Source organism: Brachycentrus maculatus, unplaced genomic scaffold (genome assembly GCF_059751285.1).
Source record: "Brachycentrus maculatus isolate JH-2025_06_01 unplaced genomic scaffold, ASM5975128v1 h1tg000033l, whole genome shotgun sequence".
Classification (NCBI taxonomy): domain Eukaryota; kingdom Metazoa; phylum Arthropoda; class Insecta; order Trichoptera; family Brachycentridae; genus Brachycentrus; species Brachycentrus maculatus.
In genome coordinates this window covers 466918-491977 of record NW_028280787.1, presented here as the reverse complement: position 1 = coordinate 491977, position 25060 = coordinate 466918, and the positions used below count along the sequence as shown (strand labels likewise).

General features: G+C 34.2%; 1 protein-coding gene across 7 annotated transcripts; it reads left to right on the top strand.

The window, feature by feature from the left end:
* Window positions 1–418: 418 nt before the first annotated feature.
* Window positions 419–20030, top strand: Pur-alpha (Purine-rich binding protein-alpha). 7 transcript variants are annotated; one of them, XM_088273796.1, is made up of 9 exons: window positions 419–489; window positions 4484–4531; window positions 8495–8610; window positions 9421–9523; window positions 13442–13560; window positions 15938–16059; window positions 16435–16540; window positions 18263–18409; window positions 19869–20030. In XM_088273796.1, the coding sequence occupies exons 1-9, from the start codon at window positions 447–449 to the stop codon at window positions 19902–19904; spliced, it is 840 nt and encodes a 279-aa protein (XP_088129922.1). In that variant the 5' UTR covers window positions 419–446; the 3' UTR covers window positions 19905–20030. The 7 variants fall into 7 exon arrangements, with proteins under 7 accessions (XP_088129922.1, XP_088129906.1, XP_088129913.1 ...); XM_088273780.1 differs by having other exon boundaries at window positions 19856–20030; XM_088273787.1 differs by having other exon boundaries at window positions 16432–16540.
* Window positions 20031–25060: the final 5030 nt, after the last annotated feature.

Here is a 25060-nt window from a genome sequence, read left to right as displayed (position 1 = left end):
TGTGTTACTTATCAAAAACATTCTCGTTTTTATTGCGACTTCTCCACTGTGCCACGAAACAAACCAAAAAAGACCCATCCTCTCCGCCGCTTAGCTTACTATTGCTTCATTACCTGTTCCAATTAGGGAAATATTAGAACCACTTGCGTATTATGCTTTCGATAAAAACATTGAATTACAAATTATTAAATTTTTAATTGTTAGGGGGTACCGGGGGACCCCCTATTAAGCGCGCCGTTTTCAAACAAATTAAAGAAAATATTTTTTCCAAATTGTCCTTTTCAAATTAAATTAATTAAATGACGTTTTTTAACGTCAAAAAATCATTAGAATCCATTCGTAATTTAAAATAAAAAATAATAAAGGACCTATGTCAACGACAATCACACTGCCTTAGCTACATCTGCTCGAAAAAATTGTGGTACGTGAATTTGGTGTGGATTGAGATGTCGGATATTGGAAGCGGAGACGAAGGCGTTTCTAGTCAGAGTATGTATTTTTAATTGAAATAATACGGTAGAACACATTTTTTATTGTCTTTCGGACATGTTCTTTCGAATATTCGCCGAGTAGTTTCGTCGGGAATTAAAATGTAAATATCTCATTGTTCTTGATCCAAGATGGCGAATTTTGTTGAATGCAATTCGCCGTCCGTCAAGCGGTTTGTAAATATGTAAATTGTGCGAAATACGTCGGATTGACGGCTTTCCTGTCAGTGCTGAGTGAGTTAGGTTATATTCCCCGCGAAGGCTACATTCCCCTATCGATTTCTTCGGCATTGTCGGCTTTTTCATCAGGCAGTGAAATCTGGACTTCAATTCGGATTTCGAGGATTTTGTCCCCGATTTCGGACTATTTCCCCCCGGGATGGCGGCTCCTGAAGGTCGGGAACTATCACAATTAATATTTTCAACTTGTGCCTTTCCTAGAAGATGGTTTCTTTGTTCTTTCTAGGCCAGTCACTTTTGACATATCGCTTTTTCAAATTCCAACTCGATTAAATATCGGAATTATTATTGAATTCTACTTCATTATTACAAATCCTCATTCAGTAACTTAAACTCACGCTAGTAATTTTGTTTAAATTTTACTTTAAATTCAACATTTGACATATATTTTTTATTACGCTCCGCTAGGTTAGTTTTTATAGTCAAATGTAATAACGCTGTTCGTACAATAAAAGTGACATCGATTTATTTTATTTAATTAATTTACTCAATTCCATTTGATATTTCCCAATACGATATCTCCCTTTAAAAAAAAACATCTTGATAGAAAAAAATAATCAGTCTTGATTACTTTCGGTTATTATTTTATGGTTGAGAAATCAGTTTTTCAATTTTTTTGTTTTTTTAGTGACATATGTTTTGTATATAAAATAATAATAAATTGGATCATTTCTAAAGTGCCATTTTGTGAATAATCACCTCAAGGACGCTCTATGAAGATATTAAATGAAATTCTTATTTTAGTTCTTGATGATTACTCTACTAATATACTAGATACACTTACCAACTAACAAGTTTTAGAATGTTGAACTTGGTAGTAATAGGATTTTTTTTAAATATGCTAATAAATTAATATCTCATAATTAATATTTGAGATATTTATTATATATCAACAACGTCATATATCAAAAATCGCCAATTTTCAATTGTGCATGTTTTTGGAATGCCCAGAAAATGTACTATATCCCAGCAAAAGCGGCATATTTTTAACTTAACATTTACCCGCTACAGGGCAGAAAGTGTTGTTTTTGCACTTTGAAAAAAAGTATTGTTTAATTATTTTTTTAAATATACTAAATATTTTTCAAATGGAGAAAAAACCTTCAGATCTGTTGCACAGTAAAAAGTTCAATAAGTGGCTTGATATTTATTTTTAATACATTGTATTATATTTTCAAACTTTAAAAACGTTCTCCTGAAAAATCAAGTATTTTGATTTACGACGTTGTTGAAAGGAGTGAGCGATATGTTTGTTTAATTTATTTAATTGCTTATATTAATTATACTGTTTTCCTTATTTACTGTAGCAAACAGATAATCGAAATATAAAAAAATTCAGAAATGACTCCTTTTAAATATATAATTATTATTATTACTATTTTTTAATTCTGTCGACCATGTGTAACTAAAATGGTAATTAAATAGTGAGAAGATACTAATAATAATAATAAAACCCTTATCCGCACCCCAATGGTGCAAAGGGCACTGTGTCATATAAACGCAGTGTTATCTTGATCGTTTACACATGAAGGAAAGGTGATCAGCCCTCCGCTTCAGGTACCAGTCCATGGTAATATTGAATAAATATTACAGTGAAAAAATCACTTGTATTTATTTTACCCCCCTTGGGAATCGATCCCGGGACCTCCAGAACGGTAGCCGAGCGTGCTGACCATTACACTACGGAGGCGGACTAAAAGATACTGGAAGATACTAAATTACAGATATAATATTTTGTATTTTAAAAGCATTATTAACTATGTCGCATGGTAATATAACACTCTCCTTATCATTTACCGACCATTCCTTTACCAGCAACTAACTACTAATCCCTTTCACTGCCTATACCGGGGCACTTCTAGAAATTTAGTGGGGGTTTTACAAGCTTGTATTTATTTAGATTGGCAGTGACAGGGACATTGGTGTTTAAATGTAAATTCACAGTGAACTGGGGATAAAATTTTGTTTTGCATTCTCTAATAATTTTCGCAACTAGGTTCATAAAATAAATTTAGTTTGCAAAAGAGGTCTGCCAGGAGGCCTTAATACTTGTGTATCAGATCCGGGAATACAATTGGGACAGCTTTCTCCTTATCATTCAACGTTCACTTTGTGTAATACCACTTAAAACTACCTCACACAACCGTTTTAGAGTAAGCTTTCCCTCATCAATCTATAGTTGACCCGGTGAGAGGTAAATTGAGCACATTAACTACTAAAATAATCCAACGATTGGTACAGAAATTATGAATGTTTTTGTTAAAATGTGCATTTTTTGCTAGTAGTACAAATTTGCATGGTATTTGAGCAGAATCTTTAAAAAATTAAATGAAGTGTCAAGTGGTATTACACAAATGAAACATGAATGATAAACGAGTATTTAAAAAAATAAATTAATATATTTACTGATTTGGCGTTTAATTTGTAGAACTCCATTTTAATTTATGTATTAATTTTAAATCAAACACAGATTTTTTGAGTCTACTAAGTTGTATTTTCATATTATTTTTTGATATCTCATCAAAGATGAAGAAGAATATGGAAGTCTGGGCATTTACGGGGCTTACGACCGTCATAGGCTGGTTTAAGTGATCACTTTACACACATGTAACATTCACCAATTCTACCCATTATTGACAACCACACTACTCAAATTCTTGGAAGTTCTATATATATGAACCGATTTAGATTTTATATAAAATAAAGCGTCGTAAGCCCCGTAAATAAGTCGTAAGCCCCGTAAATGCCCAGACTTCCATATTCTTCTTCATCTTTGATGAGATATCAAAAAATTATATGAAAATAACTCCTGTAATTGGAGATAATCCAGATTTTGTGAACAAGTATTTGGACACACTCAAAATGTTGTAAAGTTGTATTTTATTAACAAAAACACATAAAAAATTAAATTGTGCAATTGTTTTGCCTTGTTAGGGCATTATCAAACGAATGTCCTTCAACAACATTATCAACGAACGTCCTTCAACAAAGACATTCGTTTGAATAAATTAATACTTATAATAAACCACTCAAAGAGTTTTATTTCATGAAACACGACTAGTTTCGAAAACTAACAGACATTTTCATCCACAGGTGAAAACATCTGTTTGTTTTCGAAACTAGTCGTGTTTAGTGAAATAAAACTTATTATGTGGTTTATTACAAGTGATTAATTTAAAAAAAATTATCAACATGTCATTCCACAAAGTTAATGTCGAATCAATGAATAAGCTAAAGAGAGTGTTATTTTGTGCAAATAAATCCAAAATATATGTCTGTTATGAATAGTTTTTTATCTCTTCTGAGTTTGGTTCTTATAATTTTATTAATTCGCTCACTCCTTTAAGAACGTCATATATCAAAAAACTTGATTTTTCAGGAGAACGTTTTTAAAGTTTAAAAATATAATACAATGCACTAAAAATAAATATCATGCCACTTATTGAACTTTTTACTGTGCAACAGATCTTTTTAGGTAAAACCTGAAGGTTTTTTCTCCATTTGAATAATATTTATTATATTTAAAAAAAAAACAATGAAACGATACCTTTTTTTCAAAATGCAAAAACAACACTTTCTGCCCTGTAGCGGGTAAATATTAAGTTGAAAATATGCGGCTTTTGCTGGGATATAGTACATTTTCTGGGCATTCCGAAAACATGCACAACTGAAAATTGACGATTTTTGATTTATGACGTTCTTGAAAGGAGTGAGCGAATTGTCTAGTTAATGTCTTACTTTGTTTTCATTTTTAGAGTACCATGGTCCAGGAATGGAGGGAGGAAGCAATAATTTCGACTCCGGTGAGGCTTATTTATTTCTTTTATTTATTTTATTTATGGTTCAAAGTATTTGTAGTTTAAATTAACGCTTTTAATCCAATTTAATTTAATTTTTTCTTTTTTAAAACCCTTATCCGCACCCCAATGGTGCATAGGGCACTGCGTCATATAAACGCAGTGTTATCTTGATCGTTTACACATGAAGGAAAGGTGATCAGCCCTCCGCTTCAGGTACCAGTCCAGGGTGATATTGAATAAATATTAGTGTGAAACAATCACTTTTATTTATTTGACCCCCCCTCCTGGGAATCGAACCCGGGACCTCCAGAACGGTGGCCGAGCGTGCTGACCATTACACTACGGAGGCGGACAATCTAATATCGAATTTTGTGTATGATAATCTAATTTTACTTCTTATAATTCTTTTGTATTCTTGCCAGTGCCCTTTACTATGACCTAAATATAATGTATACCCACACACAGGCCATGCTTTGTGGGATATATTTTTTTGTCTTTATATTATATATTTTTTTGTACTTGTATTTATATTATGTTGTGAAATTCAAAAGAATATAAAATAAAGAAAAAAAGTACCCTTAACTCTTCTGTGTGGATTGCAACTCCATATTGTATTTAAGTCGCCAACTCCGATATCGACTTTGGCTCGACTCTTTATGGCGTGATTTCTAAAATAATGTAAATAACATACTTTTTACACAAATTTACACACACTTCTTCTTCCTGGCTCTATACCAACTTATCGTCTTTGCAGACTGTTGGTGTCAGGTCTCCTCATCCTCAGGCTGTAGGTCCTTCTACCATGGACGTCACCTAGGTCATGCTTTCGAATCATGTTATCTTTCTGCAGCATCCATGAATTTTTTGGTTTTCCTCTAGATGTCTTTCGAGGAAGATCCATGGCGATTGCCTGGTTCACAATATGATCAGGTTCTCTACGTCCTATGTGCCCATACCGTCTCAATTGCCTTTCCTCTACATATATCTTCATCCTGTCTTCATCCTAATCTTATCGTCTTTGTAGACTGTTATGCCAGCTTTCCTCGTCCTCAGGCTGTAGGTCCTTCTATCATGGACAACATCACCTAGGTCATGCTTTCGAATCACGTTATCTTTCTGCAGCATCCATGAATTTTTTGGTCTTCCTCTAGATGTCTTTCGAGGAAGATCCATGGCGATCGCCTGGTTCACAATATGATCAGGTTCTCTGCGTCCTATGTGCCCATACCATCTCTATTGCCTTTCCTCTACCTTACTATTGACGCCTGTTACAGCCAGACTTTTACAAAGCCTGAACTCTTTATTTTGTCTCTTAAGACACACTTCAGCTGTCCATCTAAGTATTCACGCACTCTACAACGTTCCAATACAGAACTAATCTAAGACCTCCTTTTCTGTCGGGTTGTGGTCCCATGGTTAGTGTCGCGGACTCTTAAGTCAGAGTTTCTCGGTTCGAACCCGCTCTACCTATTTCTGATAATGAGCCGCTCAGGCGCACAAAAATGAAAAAAATCTATCAATTAGTAATTAGTAATAGATCCCTATCAGCGAAAGCTAAACTAGCAGTACACAATGTCCCGGTTCCATCCCCAATGTATGGAATTGAAGCATGGAGTTGGCCAAAGAAAGATGAATGCAGTTGTCATGGGTGGAATGGTGAATGTTACACAGTGTATAAAGTGATCACATAAATCAGCCAAAGTTATCCCTGTAAATACCCAGACTTCCATATTCCCGTGTCAATTAACATCTTCATTTATGTTGAGAATATAATAAAATCTTGATATGTACTACTCTTTATTGGACCTAAAATAAACTTTTAAAAAAATCCAAATTTGGAATGGTGCATAGGGCACTGCATTTTATCAACATACACAGTATCATCTTGATTGTTAATTATGTGAAGGCTAGGTGACAAGTTCTGAGCTTCAGACACCAGTCCTGGGTTAGTATTGAATAAATATGATTTGTTTGACTAGTGAAAATTTATTTTTATTTATTTTGATTACCCTGGGAATTGAACCCGGTACCCACAGTACAGTAGTCAGACGCGCTAACCTCTACACTTTATAATAATTTCCATTGTGAATTTTTTAGTCTGCCAACTTTTCAGTAAAGAAGTTTGTCTAATTTATTTTATTAGACTCTTTCATGCAGTGTCGGATAAAAAAAGAAAACTAAATCCTTCTTTTGATCCATATCTTACGCCCCATTCAATTCAGCCATAAGGCGGATAGGGTAGATCTTTTATTTCATTCTCTATAGGTTTTGTGATTGAATATTTAAAAAAATATATATCAATGGGGGCATACATAAGAACCCCATAGAAAGGATGTAGAAGGGGGGAAGATGAGGACAGCACTGTGTTACCGTCCCGTAAGCCTAGTTGATAATTGCGACGTTGCTAGTGTAGATTTTTCACTTTGAATTTGAGTTTTTACAAACCGAATTGGACATTATACAAAACAAATTGGACGTTATATTGTACTTTATAAAAAAGTCACATTTTCAAAATATATTCATATTAATACTACATATACCATCATTGTCCGCCTCCGTAGTGTAATGGTCAGCACGTTCAGCTACCGTTCTGGAGGTCCCGGGTTCGATTCCCAAGGGGGGTAAAATAAATATAAGTGATTTTTTCACTGTAATATTTATTCAAAATTACCATGGACTGGTACCTGAAGCGGAGGGCTGATCACCTTTCCTTCATGTGTAAACGATCAAGATAACACTGCGTTTATATAATGCAGTGCCCTATGCACCATTGGGGTGCGGATAAGGGTTTTATTATATTTATTATAATAGTTTTTTTTTAATATGAAAGAAGATGGAAGTCTGAGCATCCTAGAACTTATGATCTGGCATTTTGCTGGCTTGAGTGATCACTTTTTACACATTGGGTAACATTTACCATTCTGCCCATTTCTACAATTCAGTCTTTCTATTGTGTTCATGTTTCCAGGAAAAATACAATAGTATAGACTTAGTCATTCATTATCCGGAGTAAAAAATAAGTGCTTTATTTGTAATTTAATTTATTTATTAATATAAATTAGGCCATACAGATAGCCAGGCGGCTCAATTTGACCACTAAATAATTTTCACTTGTTTTAACAACATTTTGGATGTGTCCAAATACTTGTTCACAAATCTGCATTATCTTCAAATACAGGATTTATTTTACATATTTCTTTCTTACGTTTCAAAATTGAATTATATATATAGAACTTCCAGGAATTTGAGTAGTGTGGTTGTCAATCTTGGGTAGAATTGGTGAATGCCTTAAAACCATTTAAACCTGCCTATGACGATCGTAAGCCCCGTAAATGCCCATATATTGCTCACTCCTTTCAAGAACGTCATAAATAATAAAAAAATGATTTTTCAGGAGAACGTTTTTAAAGTTTAAAAATATAATACAATGTACTAAAAATAAATTTCAACACACTTATTGAACTTTTTACTGTGCGACAGATCTTTTTAGGTAAAACCTGAAGATTTTTTCTCCATTTGAAAAATATTTAGTAAATTAAAAAAAATAAATTAAACAATACCTTTTCTTCAAAATGCAAAAACAACACTTTGTGCCCTGTAGCGGGTAAATATTAAGTTTAAAAAAATAACTCTTGCTGGGATATAGTACATTTTTTGAGCATTCCGTAAACATGCACAACTGAAAATTGACGATTTTTCATTTATGACGTTCTTAAAAGAAGTGAGCGATATGCATATTCTTCTTCATCTTTGTTGAGATGTAATAAAAAATACTATGATAGAATTGATGTCAATCAAGACCTTTGTAATTTTGTGACAATAACATGGATGCAATCGCAGTTGTACTGAAAAAAGGGCGTACTTATTCTTACGATCTGTGCGATGATTGGTTTGCTTCTTTCATGGTCAGTCTCACTCAAATAATAACTCATGGTCACTCGTCAATGTCACTTGTTTGGTTTGCAGGCCAGCAGGCTCAGCAGGAGCAGGAGCTGGCCACCAAGATGCTGCAGATACAGTCCAAGAGGTTCTACCTGGACGTCAAGCAGAACCGGCGCGGCCGCTTCATCAAGGTGGCCGAGGTAGGTGTCCTCAAACAAGCGCTTCAGCGTCCTATGGACGCACCTACAGGGTGTACGTAACTTCGTCAAAAATATCTGCTGATTAGTTACATTTTTATCGATTTAGTACTGGAGAGAATTAATAGGGAATTAATAATTTCATGGAGTTGGCAAAAGAAGGATGGAAATAGACTGAATGCAGTCGAAATGCGATCTCTCAGAAGAATGTGCGACAAAACGATGAATGATAGATGTTCGAATAGTGAAATAAGGAAGTATGATATATTTATGTTTTGCCGCACATTCTTCTGAGAGATCGCATTTTGACTACATGATGTTGTATATTAGTTGTTTAATGTGTATTTGATTACGCATTTGTATCAATTATTGCGCGGTGTGATGGATAATCCTGAAATTATCCGGAGCATTGGTCTGTATGTTCTCGATAGTTACCTAAGACAGCATCGGCATAGATATTTTCACATTATTGTATACAGGACCAACCTGCCGATGGTTATGCCTGTAGGAAAAGCTACCGCTATGCTAACCAATATCACGCCGGATATTGATCCATTCCATGTGTCTGAAGGGGTATTCCCAAGCGGGATTTTTCTCCACTTTTAGCAATAGTATTCTTGCTTATTTTAGATTTTTGTTAATGTATACACTTAAAATTTTAGTTTGTAATGTGTATGTTAATTAAAAATAAATAAATTTAATTGAAATTGAATTAAATTGAATTTATTTGAATTTTTTAAATTTATTTGTCTTATCGCGAGTCATGCAATCGAATGAAGGAAGTATTACGGTCAGATTGGTGGGTGATTCCAGATTGGCGCTGACGGCAGGCGCAGTCAGGTGTTCCTGGCGCTGTCCACCGCGGCGGAGTTCCGCGACCATCTCTCTTCATTTAGCGACTACTACTCATCTCTCGGTAAGTCCGTACACCCCTTTCTACTCTCTCCCTTATTCTTGGCTTGGTGACTGTGACGCAGGACGGTCCAGGGGGGGGGACAATGTCGAGAAATCGGAAAGTTAATATCGTAGTAATACAGGAGAAAGTGACCAAGTGCATTGTTTTACAAAAACGTGATCATTGACTATTTGATATCTTACTAGCTTCACCGGTTAACTGCCAAGAGCGTCTTAAGACGCATAATTTTCTGTGAACGGAGCGCCGCTCATACAAAAATGACGTCTTAAGACGCGCCGTTTTAAATGGGCTTTTAGTAAAGAAAATCAATTATTTAAAGTGTACAAATATATTGAACGCAAAGTGACATCTATTGATAATATCTTTGCATACTTAGAATTGAAACAGAATTTGTTTTTACCACTTTTAACGTAAATTAAAGAGAGCTTTGTCGTCGGAACAACTAATGGCGCTCAGGGTTGTCCAATAATCCCCGATTTGCTGTCACTGCCGAATCTGATGACAGTGATTTTAGTGTCGGTTCTGATGATTTTTAATTTTTAATTTTTTCAAAATTGTGTGTGTGTGTGTGTATACTTTTAATATTTAACTAACATAAACAATTACTTTTGACATATAATTTAGTTTTCACATTTTCTATGACAAATTTTGTGACAATCCTGCACCATGAACAATTATTTTATGATTATGTATAAATGACTGAACGACTGGCGCGTTCTTCATTTATTTGGCAAGTTTTATAAATAAACGTTAATACACTTTTAATAACAATATGTTTAGAAGGTTTTATTTTTGTGGTAAAATTCGCGGCGTGCTGGGTGCCGCCATACATGTACCTGCCGGCAGTTAACAGGTTATATTGCCCTGAAAAAATCCCAAAGGATTTAAAACTTGGAAGTATAATATATATTGACCAGTTAAACATGACTAACTGCATTGGTGTTTATTTTCTTGCCAAGCAATAGTGACTTAAATGGCCCTCCTGAACATTTTACGTTTTGGTAGTTGGTCACTTTCTCCTGTACGACTACAATATAAATCCCTACTTTTTTATTATTTTAATTTTTATTATGAGGTCAAGGGATCTTGCGTCCCATGTGTCACTGCGACCATATTAGGTCTATCGTGACCTCCCTCTGTATCATAGCTCACTTTCAAGACCTACATGATTCATGTAACTCACGACCTACCTTTGTGGTAGGAGCTTCACCTTCTCGGAGTCCAGTAGTGGCCCTCCAAGGATGTGACTTCGTTTGCGAGCGAGTGCGTCAGAATTATAGTAAATCCCCACATTAGTGAGATTCTCTTCTGTACTAAGAAAATTCTGTTTAAAAAAAACATATTTAACACATTTTGTATGCATGGTTTTTTACCCTGCGGACCGCTGGCGACAGGGTTTGATAATTGTGTATATGTAGTTTCGACTCTAACAAAGAAATTGGTACATAATATTAATAAAAAAACATTAAATAATTCCTTCGTTTCTGACTTTGAAATGTCACACTCTCCAGCCTCGTAAAATTTCCAGAATTCCATCTCAATAAACTTCTTGGTCTATGGGTAGTTACCAATAAAAATACATTTATAAATTTTTTGTTTATGTTAGCTACTGTTTATTACTAAGTATAATAACTAATATTTAGCCATTTATCCTTCAATCTAATACATGCTATTCTTTTTCTTTATTGCCACTCCACGCTGAAGGTTGGCAATTATCATTAGTCGAGGCAAATTCGACATCAACCTTGTTTTTTTGATAGTTTTAATTATTGGTATAAATGTTCTTTATAATAATATAATAAAACCCTTATCCGCACCCCAATGGTGCATAGGGCACTGCGTCATATAAACGCAGTGTTATCTTGATCGTTTACACATGAAGGAAAGGTGATCAGCCCTCCGCTTCAGGTATTAGTCCAGGGAAATATTGAATAAATATGACAGTGAAAAAAATTACATATATTTATTTGACCCCCCTTGGGAATCGAACCCGGGACCTCCAGAAGGGTAGCCGAGCGTGCTGACCATTACACTACGGAGGCGGACATTCTTTAGGACCCTAAAAGTGTCCTTTTAAGGTGGAGACATTTCGTCGTAGCGTAACACGTTACGATGCGAGCATTCAGGCAGTCAGTACAGCGAGCCAAACGCTCCATCCATATTTTGGGATGCTCGGTGGTGCTCGCCGCGAGCGATGTTACGATGTTATGTTGGGACAAAATGCTCTGGTCAGTCTCCACCTTTGAACGTTCTCTTCCGGATGTCTAAAATATGCCCTATTTGTCTAGATTACATGGCAATTTGTCTGCAGCCATTTTAACACGTTGATCGCCGTGTCAGCCACCAGCGGCCGACCCGGCGTACCTAACATTAGGTTGTCATTCTGTCTGTCAGCTACGCGCTCTGTATTAAACTAACTCGGCCAACATGGCCCTTTTCTATTAACCTTTTAACCGCGTTAACTTTGTTCCTAAGAGACGCCCGTGCGCGGCGGTATTTCGCCGTTTTTTAAATGATTACTTTTATCATGTATTTAGTTAAGAAACGATTTATTTTCCTAAACAAAAACGTTGGGATTCATTGTGCCTTTTTGGTACTCTATAATACACGTGTGTCACATTATTCTTGAAATATATCGTAATATAAACAAATTAGATCGTAACATAAATAAATCAAAGCACGCATCGTGTGTCACTCTTACCCACTGGCAATGCGTAGCGTCGAGAGTGAGACAGATATAGGGCATGATTATGGCACGGACTAATTACCGACCGCAAGAAAAATCAAGGATCTGTTCTTTTATTTATCCTTGTGATTTTACAAATTATTAGTCAGATATTTCAACAGATGTCATAAGGCCAAGGATTGACGTATTATTTTATCCAAAGTTCCACACCATGAAAAAATCCCTCAAGTTGAACTGAGGTTGGAAACTTGGAGCAATGTAAAAACACAAACGCTTATGTCAGCCGCGTAAGGGGCATGTTTTGTTAAAACACATACGGTTATGCGAGCCGCGAGGATCCGGTTAAACTGTCATATGGCTGCAGGATATGGTTCTAAAAGATACACTCATGAATATGATAGGTATGTAGGTTAGAATAAAACATATGCATGATGTTTATATTTAAAGTGCTTAAATTGACTTATAAAAATTAACACTTTTCAATAAAACCCTTATCCACACTTCAATGGTGCACTGCATCATATAAATGCGGTGTTATATTGATCGTTAACACATGAAGGAAAGGTGATCAGCCCTCCGCTTCAGGTACCAGTCCAGGGTAATATTATATAAATATTAAGAGAGAAAAACTCACTTATATTTATTTGACCCCCTCTGGGAATCGAAACCGGGACCTCCAGAATGGTAGCCGAGCATGCTGACCTTTACACTGCGGAGGCGGACAGAAAACTATTAGTATGATAATTTTATCATACTAATTAATAATCACTTATTATTTATTATTTATGTTTGTGGGTGATATAATTAATTTTTCTTATAGTATAATTCTTTTTTATTGTAACTGCAGACAGTTGGTAGAATTCCACATTGGATTTTTGGGTTATATATCCAAAATTAAACAAGGTTTTTTTGGTTGAATTCTACATTTATTTATGTTTATTTTAATACGTGACCCGTTTCGTCTTCTTAGGACATTATCAAACACGTCGTTTGAGTGTTTGATAATGTCCTAAGAAGACGAAACGCGTCACGTTAAAAAAAACATAAATAAATGTAGAATTCAACCAAATAAACCTTGTTTAGTTTTGTATATATTACCCAAAAAAAAAAAAAATTCTTTGATATTCTTTTGAAAAAAAATGTGGTCAGTTTATTTTCCATTCCAATCGGCCATCTTGTTTTGATATTCCGGGATGGAGAGCGCGAGAGTAATGTGTGCGGCGCTGTTTCAGGGCCCCCCAACCCGGACAGCGTCCCGGAGGACGGGAAGCTGAAATCTGAGATGATGCTGAAGGACAATAGGCGGTATTACCTCGACCTCAAGGAGAACTCCAGAGGCAGATTTCTAAGGGTGAGTCGCCCTGTCCGCACTACTCCCAAACCCTCCGCTTAAACACGTCCCGACAAGCTAAATGTGGACCATTGGTAGACTTCCAGGACTATTGGGGTTACTATTTATTTATTTATTGAACGGCTAAAGCCTTTAACATAATACATATCGCTCACTCCTTTCAAGAATGTCATAAATCAAAAATTGTCAATTTTCAGTTTTGCATGTTTTCGGAATGCCCAGAAAGTGTACTATATCCCAGCAAAAGAGGCATATTTTAAACTTAATATTTACCCATTACAGGGCAGATATAAATAAATAAGATTTCCTTGTGCACAAATCAATTCACAATATTAAAAAATTAAATTTGTTATTACTTACTGCATTTTTATTTAATTTAAAAGAAAAATAAAAAAATTACTGTTATGCATCCTGAAGTGAATTATTATGCGTGTTATTTTTTTTTTAAATACACAAAGGGGTTCAGTATATCGCTCACTCCTTTCAAGAACGTCACAAATCAAAAATCATCAATTTTCAGTTGTGCATGTTTTCGGAATGCCTAGAAAATGTACAATATCCCTGAAAAAGAGGCATATAGAGGCGTTACAGGGCAGAAAGTGTTGTTTTTGCATTTTGAAGAAAAGGTATTGTTTAATTATTTTTTTAAATATCCTAAGTATTTTTCAAATGGAGAAAAAACCTTCAGGATTTACCTAAAAAGATCTGTTGCACAGTAAAATGTTCAATAAGTGGCTTGATATTTATTTGTAAAACATTGTGTTATATTTTTAAATTTTAAAAACGTTCCCTCTGAAAAATCTTGTTTTTTTTATTTATGACGTTCTTGAAAGGAGTGAGCGATATGATGAAATGAAATCGGCTGTTTAGACCGGAATTCTGTTAAAACGCTGTGGCAGTCAACGTGTTAAATAAGGAAAACAGAATAAAACTAAAGTACGTATTTAAAAGTTGTAATAAATAAAGAATAATAAAAAAAATTAGAAGAATTTCTGTAAAAAATGTCATTTTAAATTTGACAAACAAAGAGCCTCACAAATTGCTTAAAGTTGCCGACTCCTGAAGTAGATTAACAATGCTTTTAATGTACGAAATTAACATGAACAGGAAAGTAATGGGTTGTGTGTGTGATTACGAGCTTAAGTACTCTCTGATGGTAGAGAAAGTCCAATAGAAGTTTCTGAGGTATCTCTACATGAGAGAGTACGGCTATTATCCTTGGCTCTAACCGACCTAGTTTCTCCAGGGTATCCTTGGCTACAATAGTTTAGAGACCAGAAGGAATGTGTATTTGATTACGCATTTTTATCCATTGTTGCGCGGCATGATCAATAATCCTGAAATTATCCGGAACATTGGTCTGTATGTTCCTGATAGTTACCTAAGACAGCCTCGGCATAGATTGTTTCCCATTCCTATATACAGGACCAACCTGCTGATGGTTATGCCTGTAGTAAGAGCTACCGCTATGCTGACCAATATCACGCCGGATATTGATTTGTTCCATGTGTCTGAAGGAGTTTTCCGAAGCGGGATTCTTCTACACCTTTAGCAATAGTTCTTGCATATTTTAGATTTTTGTATTTTTTTTAATGTATACGCTTTAAATTTTTTAGTTGTAATGTACAGTGAAACCTCTATCTATCGTTCCTCGAATAATCGTTTTCCCGGATGTGTCGTTTATTTCTTCTACCCCAAATTCATTTCATACTAAACTAAACCGCATTGATAGGCTCTCTATCACCATTTACCGCATTTATCGTTCGAATTAAGCTGCATATATGATACATTTTGTCTGTTTTTTTACATTCTTTTCAATTTTCTTACATTCAACGGCAACATATGGGATAGAAACTATTGAAAGCTTGCATAAAACGATAGCAAGAAAGGTCGATATTAATGAAAAGGAGCCACTGCCTGTACCTGCATTTCCAGAAGTGTGCACACTCTTTGAAAGAAAACTTTCTACAACGCACATTCAATAACCAATGCTGAAGAAAATACTATTTGCAAAGCCGAAAATATACTATTGACTTACGAAAATAAAACAGTAATAATACAAATTTTGATCAATAAACTTTAGTTTTTTTTTAAAATTCTGTTCAGTCTTGTATTTTTTTTTTAATAAATACATTTGCATCTGAAACCTGTATTCTTCTTAGAATTTTAGCCTACGAATGGTTATACAGATTGGGAGGACGGTATCTTTACTCGGTCATATCTACTTGCGTATTGACATCTTAATCCCGTATTCATTGTTTTCCCGCATTCTTAGTTTATTTTAATAGGCCCCTTTAAAAACAATAGATAGAGGTTTCACTGTATATGTTACTTGAAAATAAATAAATTGAAATTGAAGTTGAAATCGAAATTGCAGGTATCACAGACTATAACGCGGGGAGGGCCGCGGTCACAGGTGGCCATTCCGGCCCAGGGCATGATAGAGTTCCGGGACGCGCTCACCGACCTCCTGGAAGACTTCGGGACCGACGACGGAGGGTGCGCTCACATCTATCGCTATTTTTATTACACTTTTCACACCACACTACCATTTGTGTTATACAAATATGGGTGGACCATAGACATCAACAAATAGAGCCGCCAATAATTGAGCAATGTTACCAATATTAAAATAAATCCATCGTTTCTGTGACGTTATTCGTTGCCAACTTACGAAAACAACGTTTTTACGATGGCGAATTTTCCAAAAGAAAATGATGAATGAAAATATTGATTATATCGTCTGTTATAAACACTTCACGAGTCTAATACAATCCTTTATAGGTTGAGTATGTTAAATTAGATATTCCTCCCGTGTGATAATACCCTATTGCAATGTTGTGATGTAAATTGACAGCGTATTTGCTTCAGCAGTTACAAAGGTGAGCTGCCGGAGGGAAGGCATTTGCGAGTGGACAACAAGAATTTCTATTTCGACATCGGGCAGAACAACCGCGGCATATACATGCGCGTCAGCGAGGTGAGTACCCGCCCGGCCTGGCTCCAACTGGGACACGCTCCAATCCCACCGGGACCGTCATCCCGCCCAGACAAGAAATGTCCCGTGTAGACCTGGACTGTGTCTTATGTAGACCTCTTCTGCGTGTCCCATTTAGATCTGGACTGTCTCCGATTTGGGCCTGGATATGTCCCATTTAGACCTGAACAGTGTCTCATTTAGACCTCCTTTGTGTGTCCCATTTAGATCTGCACTGTGTCCGATTTGGACCTGAATGTGTCCCATTTAGACCTGGACTGTGTCCGCCTCCGTAGTGTAATGGTCAGCGTGCTCGGCTGCCGTTCTAGAGGTCCCGCGTTCGATTCCCATAGGGGGGTCTAAAAAATATAAGTGATTTTTTCACTATTATATTTATTCAATATTACCCGGGTAATAGCCCGGGTATCAGCCCTCCTCTTCAGGACTGGTACCTGAAGCGGAGGGCTGATCACCTTTCCTTCGTGTGTTAACAATCAAGATAACACTGCATTTATATGATGCAGTGCCCTGTGCACCATTGGGGTGCGGATAAGGGTTCGAATGAAGTGTCCTATTTAGACCTGGACTGTGTCCTATTTAGATCAGGGCTGTGTCCCATTTAAATCTGAAATGTGTCCCATTTAGATCAGGACTGTGTCCCATTTAAATCTGAAATGTGTCCCATTTAGATCAGGACTGTGTCCCATTTAAATCTGAAATGTGTCCCATTTAGATCAGGACTGTGTCCCATTTAGATCTGGACTCTGCCCCATTTGTACCTGGTTTGTGTCCCAGTTGGAGTTGGGATCGGAACCAATATTTCCACATACATATACAGTAACAATTTTTAAATAATAATAATAACATATGTTTTCTTCTTTTTTTTGACATCTCAGCATAGATTAAGAAGAATATAAAAGTCTGAGTGATAAGCCCAGACTTCCATTTCAACAGTTAACTATGTTGAGATGTTGTGACAATTTTTTTCTATTCAAATTTCGTACTTTGAAATTTTTGAAGTTATTTTGAAATTTGTTTTTGAAGTTATTGACGTATACAGGTGCGAAGAATTTTGAAAGTCAAAATTAAATATCTATAAAATATGAGGAATTGAAGAAAAAAAAATGTACAAAGAAAAAAGACTATTTTATCTTTAACTAAGTTAAAATAAAATAAATATAACTCAAGTGGTAAAAAACAAGTCGCTCACTCCTTATAAGAACATCATAAATCAAAAAACTTTTCAGGAGAATGATTTCGAAGTTTAGAAATACAATACAATGTATTGAAAATAAATATCAAGCCACTTATTAAACTTTTGACTGTGCAACAGATCTTTTTAAGTAAAACCTGAAGGTTTTTTCTCCATTTGAAAAATATTTATTATATTTAAAAAAATTATTTAATAGTATATTTTCTTCAAAATGCAAAAACAACACTTTCTACCCTGTAGCGGGTAAATATTAAGTTAAAAATATGCCTTTTTTGCTGGGATATATTACATTTTCTGGGCATTCCGAAAACATGCACAATTGAAAATTGACAATTTTTTATTTATGACGTTCTTGAAAGGAGAGATCGAAGTGTTCTTATTTACAATTTAAATACAATCAATAATTGAGTCCCTCTCCAAGCACGAGACCTTAGTGTCGTAGCGCGACTAGAATAACATATTTTGCGGATAATTCCTTAAAAAAAAAGTGCGTTTTGTTGGACTTGGCGCAGGTGAAGAGCAACTTCCGCACGGCCATCACGGTGCCGGAGAAGTGCTGGAGCCGCTTCCGGGACATCATGGCCGACTACTGCGACAAGATGGGGCGCCAGTCCGCGCTGCAGCAGCAGCAGACTCCCAAGCCCGACACCCCCGACATGGTGAGACCTGGCCCCCTGAGCCTTCCCTTCGCGGTGATATGCATTTATTACAATTCGACCCTAATAATGAGAATATCCATATAAAATATTAAAGAATGGGCTCAGAATTTTTGTATTTCTCTGTAATACAATTACGTATCATATATAAGATTTACTCACAACCAAGGTTTGATAGTCCCAAGAATTAACAATAAATATGGGAGTAGAACATTCAATATATCATTCCATTTTTGATATATTTTAAATTTATCATTCCATTTTTTATGTATTATTTTCAATATATCATTTTAAGGTTTGATAGTCCCAAGAATTAACAATAAATATGGGAGTAGAACACTGCAATTTATCGTTCTAAACATTTTTAATTTGTTGCCGACGGAGGTTAGAGGTCAAAATAAAATATAGAACAAAGGCAAAATAAAATAATGGGTAAATGATCAAGAGTTAATCCTATGAAAATTTTAAAATTGGCATGGATTTCACCATGCCAAAACTTTTTGTATGTAGTCTTGGGAGAAATTTTCTTTTTCAATGATGTTTTTAAGGTTTTCCTTTGGGAAAGTTTATTTATTTCGATTTCCATTTTATGCCACAAGTTCTCGATATGGTTCAGGTCAGGACTGTTTCCGGACCAATCCAGTGTTGGAATTCCATGAATTTTCATATATTCTTTGACCTAAAACTTATTTTAAAAGTGTTATACATATTTTTTAAATACTATTTTTAGTCACAATATTTTGAATTTAGAACATTGAAATCAGATTATTTTTTGACATCTCATCAAAGATGAAGAAGTATTTTTTTTAATTATTTTTTTCAATTTTTCAATTTTAAATTTTATTTTTTATTTTATTTTATTTTATTTATTTCATAAAAAAATAGATACATTCATAGATACATATTTATTTCATATATACATTTACTATATGTATTACGGCTCTTTAGGCATGGCCTGTGTTGAGTACATGGAAGTCTGAGCATTTACGGGGCTGACGACCGTCTAGGCTGGTTTAAGTGATCACTTTACACACGTGTAACATTCATCAATTCTACCCATTATTGACAACCACATTTCTCAAATTCTTGGAAGTTTTATATATATATATATATATATATATATATATATATATATATATATATATATGGACCAATTTTGAAACATAATTCTTGAATCGCTAGAACTTCACTAGAGACATCTATTGGTGGGATGAAAATTCCCAGACATCCATATTCTTCTTCATCTTTGATGAAAGATGTCAAAAAATAATATGAAAATAACTCCTGTAATTGGAGATAATCCAGATTTTGCGAATAAGTATTTGGACACACTCAAAATGTTTAAATCAGATGTCTCACAAGTAGGGTAAAAGGGGTACCGAGCATCAGTCGGGCAGTGCATGTCGTGCGGTTACATGGCCCTTGGATTCCAAACATGTTGAAATTTAGTTTTCTCTTTCAGGAATCATACGGGGGGAGCAAGACTAACAAGATTTGATGCGACAATGGCGACATTTCCCACTTCTTTTGTTAGTCGCATCAACGGACAGACAACTCATCCGCAACTAATAATTTATGGTGAACATACTTAGAAGCAAATAATTGAAGAAAAATATATATAATTGTCAAACCGTATAATTCAAATGTATATATATATATATATATATATATATATATATATATATATATATATATATATATATATATATATATATATATATATATATATATATATTTATATATATATATATATATATATATTTGTATTTATATTATAGAAACATTGTATGTGCGTAAAAACGCAATGCGACCATCATTAAAAAAAAAATACGTTCATCTCGACGTTTGAAGTGAATCAGTATAATAGTAATTCATGTATTTTTTTAAAAATACGTTCAGTAATACTAATCGTAACGAAATTGTCGCTTGTATTGTAAAATTCACCGGCGCGAGTTTCGTAAGTTTGCGTGCCAAAAGTTACGAATCTCGCGCAAATCAACCGTCGCGACTATGCGATATCTCGACGTTGTAACGCTATACTCTTCAGCGTCATGATACTTTTGTCTTAATATACCGTGTTTCGGAAGGAGACTCTCAGAATTCAATGTTACACTTCTTCATAGGAAACTAGCAAAACACGTGTAATCATTTAAATCATTGTCGTTCAATTGTAAAAACACATCCATGCGTAACGCATGCTTTTAATAATAAAAAAAACCTTTGAATAAAATTTGAAATATGGTTTCAAAAAGGGATTTTTTCAAGAATGATTGTGAATGGAATATCCTTGTAAATTTTCGCAGTCTCCTCTTAAAACATAGTGCGTATATTCTCATATATATATATAAATAAATGTTGACAGTATCATAGACTCAAAAGTAGAGTTTTTAGCGAGACAGATCTTTTTCCTTTAATTGGTGTCTTTGGAAATCGTTTTCAAAATTAGAAATGGGAATTTTGAAAAAACATTCCGGAAATCAAAATTGAACAGTAGCGTGTTTTCATTTTATTTGAAGCAAAATCATAAATGTGATTTTTTTCCTCGTATTTTTTCTATTAGGATTCGTAAGTCAATTTTTTTCTTTAGTTTGTAACGTTTTGTTTTGTAAAATAATTATCTCTAATTATTTTAATTTTCGCTTTAATATAAGGTAGCATTTTTTTCGTCTTTGTAAATAGTTTTTAATTTTCGCATTTAATTTTTTTTGTCTGCAAGCTTTTATCGGCTATATTGATATTGTTTAAGGTGTTATTATTTTTCCAGGGGTGTGTTAAAACAAGGAGAAGAATGTAACGCGACGTGTATGTCCGTACTTTGATTCTTCCGCATAATTTAGCCGCACCCCTGTAATCTGGTCTCAAATATGTATTTTTTATGTTTAAAATTGCAACATAAGGTCTCTAAAGTATTTGTCTTGATAATTTCATCAGGGAGATGTTTTAAAATTCGGAATATTATATAATTATTATACATTTGGTGAAATTACCGTTAAAAAATTGTTTTGCGTATGTTTTTGGTAAAAATTACGCATTTGTCTAGTTGATATACGTACTTTAAATTTTCTATCATCATTCACAGTTAAAATTCGCAAAAATGTACCTTTTATATCTGATATCGCAACAAAAATACATTTTTTTAACCTTTAATTGTAAAAATACTTACGATTGTCCTGAGAGATGTGATATTTATTTTTTTAAATCTACAACCATTCACGGTATGGTTTCGCATAAATTACGCAATATCACAGCTGAGTTTTGTTTCTTATATCGCTCACTCCTTTCAAGAACGTCATAAATCAAAAAACTTGATTTTTCAGGAGAGCGTTTTTAAAGTTAAAAAATATAATACAATGTATTAAAAATAAATATCAAACCACTTATTGAACTTTTTACTGTGCAACAGATCTTTTTAGGTAAAACCCGAAGGATTTTTCTCCATTTGAAAAATATTTAGTATGTTTAAAAAAATAATTAAACAATACCTTTTCTTCAAAATGCAAAAACAACACTTTCTGCCCTGTAGCGGGTAAAAATGAAGTTAAAAATATGCCACTTTTGCTGGGATATAGTACATTTTCTGGGCATTCCGAAAACGTGCACAACTGAAAATTGACGATTTTTGATTTATGACGTTCTTGAAAGGAGTGAGCGATATGTGATATTCTTACTTCAGTAATCGATTCATCAAAGGTATTATTTCACACTAAAAAATGCGATACTAGATATTCAACTATGCCAAATAGCCACAAAATCAATGGTATGATTTCACATCAAATATGCAATATCACAGCTGAGATAGTTTTTATATGCAATGTGTGATATTCAAACCATCAATTGTATGACTTTTGTAACTACAAATCACAACTCGATGTAATATCACAGCTGAGATAGTGTAATATTTAACGTGTGATAGTCATTTAGTATTTGTATCATCAAAGGTATGATTTTGCATCAAAAATGCGATTTCATTGTATATCAAATAATTATCGGTGGTCTATTTGTGCATTTAATATGCAAAATGGCAAAGAAAGGTACGTTATTCACATAGTATGCGAATTTGGATTAAAAAACTGTTATACCGTGCTAATACAAAAATAATTTTATTTACAAAAAAAACTGTACAGAAAAATATTTTTAAATAATTTGACAAAATTGACAAATGACTTGCAATTTCTCGTAGAAGAGAATACGGCATATTATTATTTATTTTTTTTACAGAATGATTGTAAAATTTTTGTATACGTTTCATTTTCTTGCCAAAATTAATAGATTTTCGTGCCTTTGTTGGAAACATCTCATCTTTAAAAATACTTATTTTTCTATATTACGCAAATGACAAAGTCATTGTAAAAAAAAATATTCAAAAAAGCTTAAAGCTCGTATTTATGTATTTCACAATTTTTCACGGCGGAAAAATGTTCTTTTTTTTGCATATATGATATGCATCTGTGATTATTTAAAAAAAATAATATTGTAACACACCACCATTGAGAGCGGCGCGGAGATTTCAGTGAAACCGCCGCGGCCGCTATAAGTCATATTTATTTTTCAAAATTATATTTATACAAAAAAATTTCATTGAATACATTCAAAATTTTATAAAAAATTATTTAAGTTTGTATTTTTTTCTCGGCCATTAACTCCCAGCCTCGCTTGATCATTTTTTTTTCACGCATAAAAAAAAACCAATATCGCAATGACAATTCTTTTTTATTTTTATTTTTAAATATTAAATCTAAAATCGCTCACCGAAATCAACAATACAGGAATTAATTACTTGAACATTTACACATTTCTACCATAATTTTTCTGCACTGGATATTTCTTTGTTTATTGAATTTTGGATATTGGATATTAACTCATGAGATCCTGGGTTCAACTCCCAATCGGATAACTGTTTATATAGCCTATTTTTCTCTTCTTCTTATTGTGGCACTCTTTGCTGAAGGTTGGCATCATCATGGCAATACTCTGTCTGCAGCCGCTCTAAGCAGCGCCTCAGTGCTACAGTGGAACCACTTTCTCAAGCTGCCAAGCCAAGATATACGCCTTCTTCCTATGCACAGTTTACCTTCCACATTCCCTTGTAATATAATGCTGTATTCTTCTTTTTTTTATTGTGTCACTCCACGCAGAAGGTTGGCAATCATCATAGCTTTGTCTGCTCTAATTAGCGCCTCAGTGCTACAGTGGAACCACTCTCTCAAGTTGCCCAGCCAGGATATACGCCTTCTTCCTATGCACAGTTTACCTTCCACATTCCCTTGTAATATAATGCTGTATTCTTCTTTTTCTTATTGTGTCACTCCACGCAGAAGGTTGGCAATCATCATGGCAATACTCTGTCTGCAGCCGCTCTAAACAGCGCCTTAGTGCTACAGTGGAACCACTCTCTCAAGTTGCCCAGCCAGGATATGCATATGCTTTCTTCCTATGCTGCGTTTACCTTCCACGCCGCCTTGTAATATAATACCTTGTAATATAATAGTATTACTTTATATTTTTCTCTTCTCATAAACTTATCAAAGTACTTTAGTTTTCTCTCCTTGAACGTGTTGTTATCTTCTTTCCATGCATCTTAAAACGTGATATTTTGTGCATCCTTCTAAAGTGCCACGTATTGACATATTTTTAATTTCAAATAAGTTAAAATATGGTATTATGCCATCACTCATTTAGAGCTAAACTGTGTCCCGTTTAGATCTGGACTGTGTCCCAGTTAGACCTAGACTGTATCCCATTTAGACCACCTCTATGTCCTATTTAGACCTGGACTCTGTTCCATTTAGATCTGAACTGTGTCCGATTTAACCCTGGACTGTAACCCAAATTGTTTGAAATTTGTTTTGAAGTTATTGACGTATACAGGGACGAAGAATTTTGAAAGTCAAAATTAAATGTCTTTTAGACATATTAAAAAAAAAAATCACAAAGAAAAAAGACTATTATATCTTTTATTAAGTTAAAATAAAATAAATATAACTCAAGTGGTAAAAAAACAATTGTTCTCATTTGATATTGACAATTTTTTTATTTCAAATAAGTTGAAATGTGGTATAATGCCATCACCTTGTTATCCCTACTTTACCCGTCCCTTCGAGTTATCCGTGAACGGTTGACTATGACAAGTCATAGTATTTTGGGTAACTGAGTGATAGTAATTCCTATATTGTTGATTTCAGTGAATAAACACAAATACAGGATGATTTTAAAATCAGATTATTTATATTTGTAAGCAAGTTTATCATGTAAAATAAAACATTTCTCTTGCCTCTATATATATATATATATATTTTATATATTCCATAATTTAGGCTTATTTTATTTTTAATACCTGCAGTATTAAGATATGCTTTTATCAATATTATAATACTTGTTTGTCGATATCCTTTTAACATAACGTGCATATTATATGCGAGCTGTCTGATGTAGTCATTTAAAGACGTTATTTGATGGGTTATTTTTTGAAAATGAGAAAAAATGCGAAAATAAAACCATAATTATTGATAGTAAAATGGCTGTTTTACGAGGGTCGAAAGAAGTTTTAACACATTGTCGGTTTGGGTGGTTTTTTTCATTAACCTCGACCCTAATTAGTATATTAATTAGGTTTGTATACTAATCACAAGTAACCGCGAACCCGATTCCCATCTG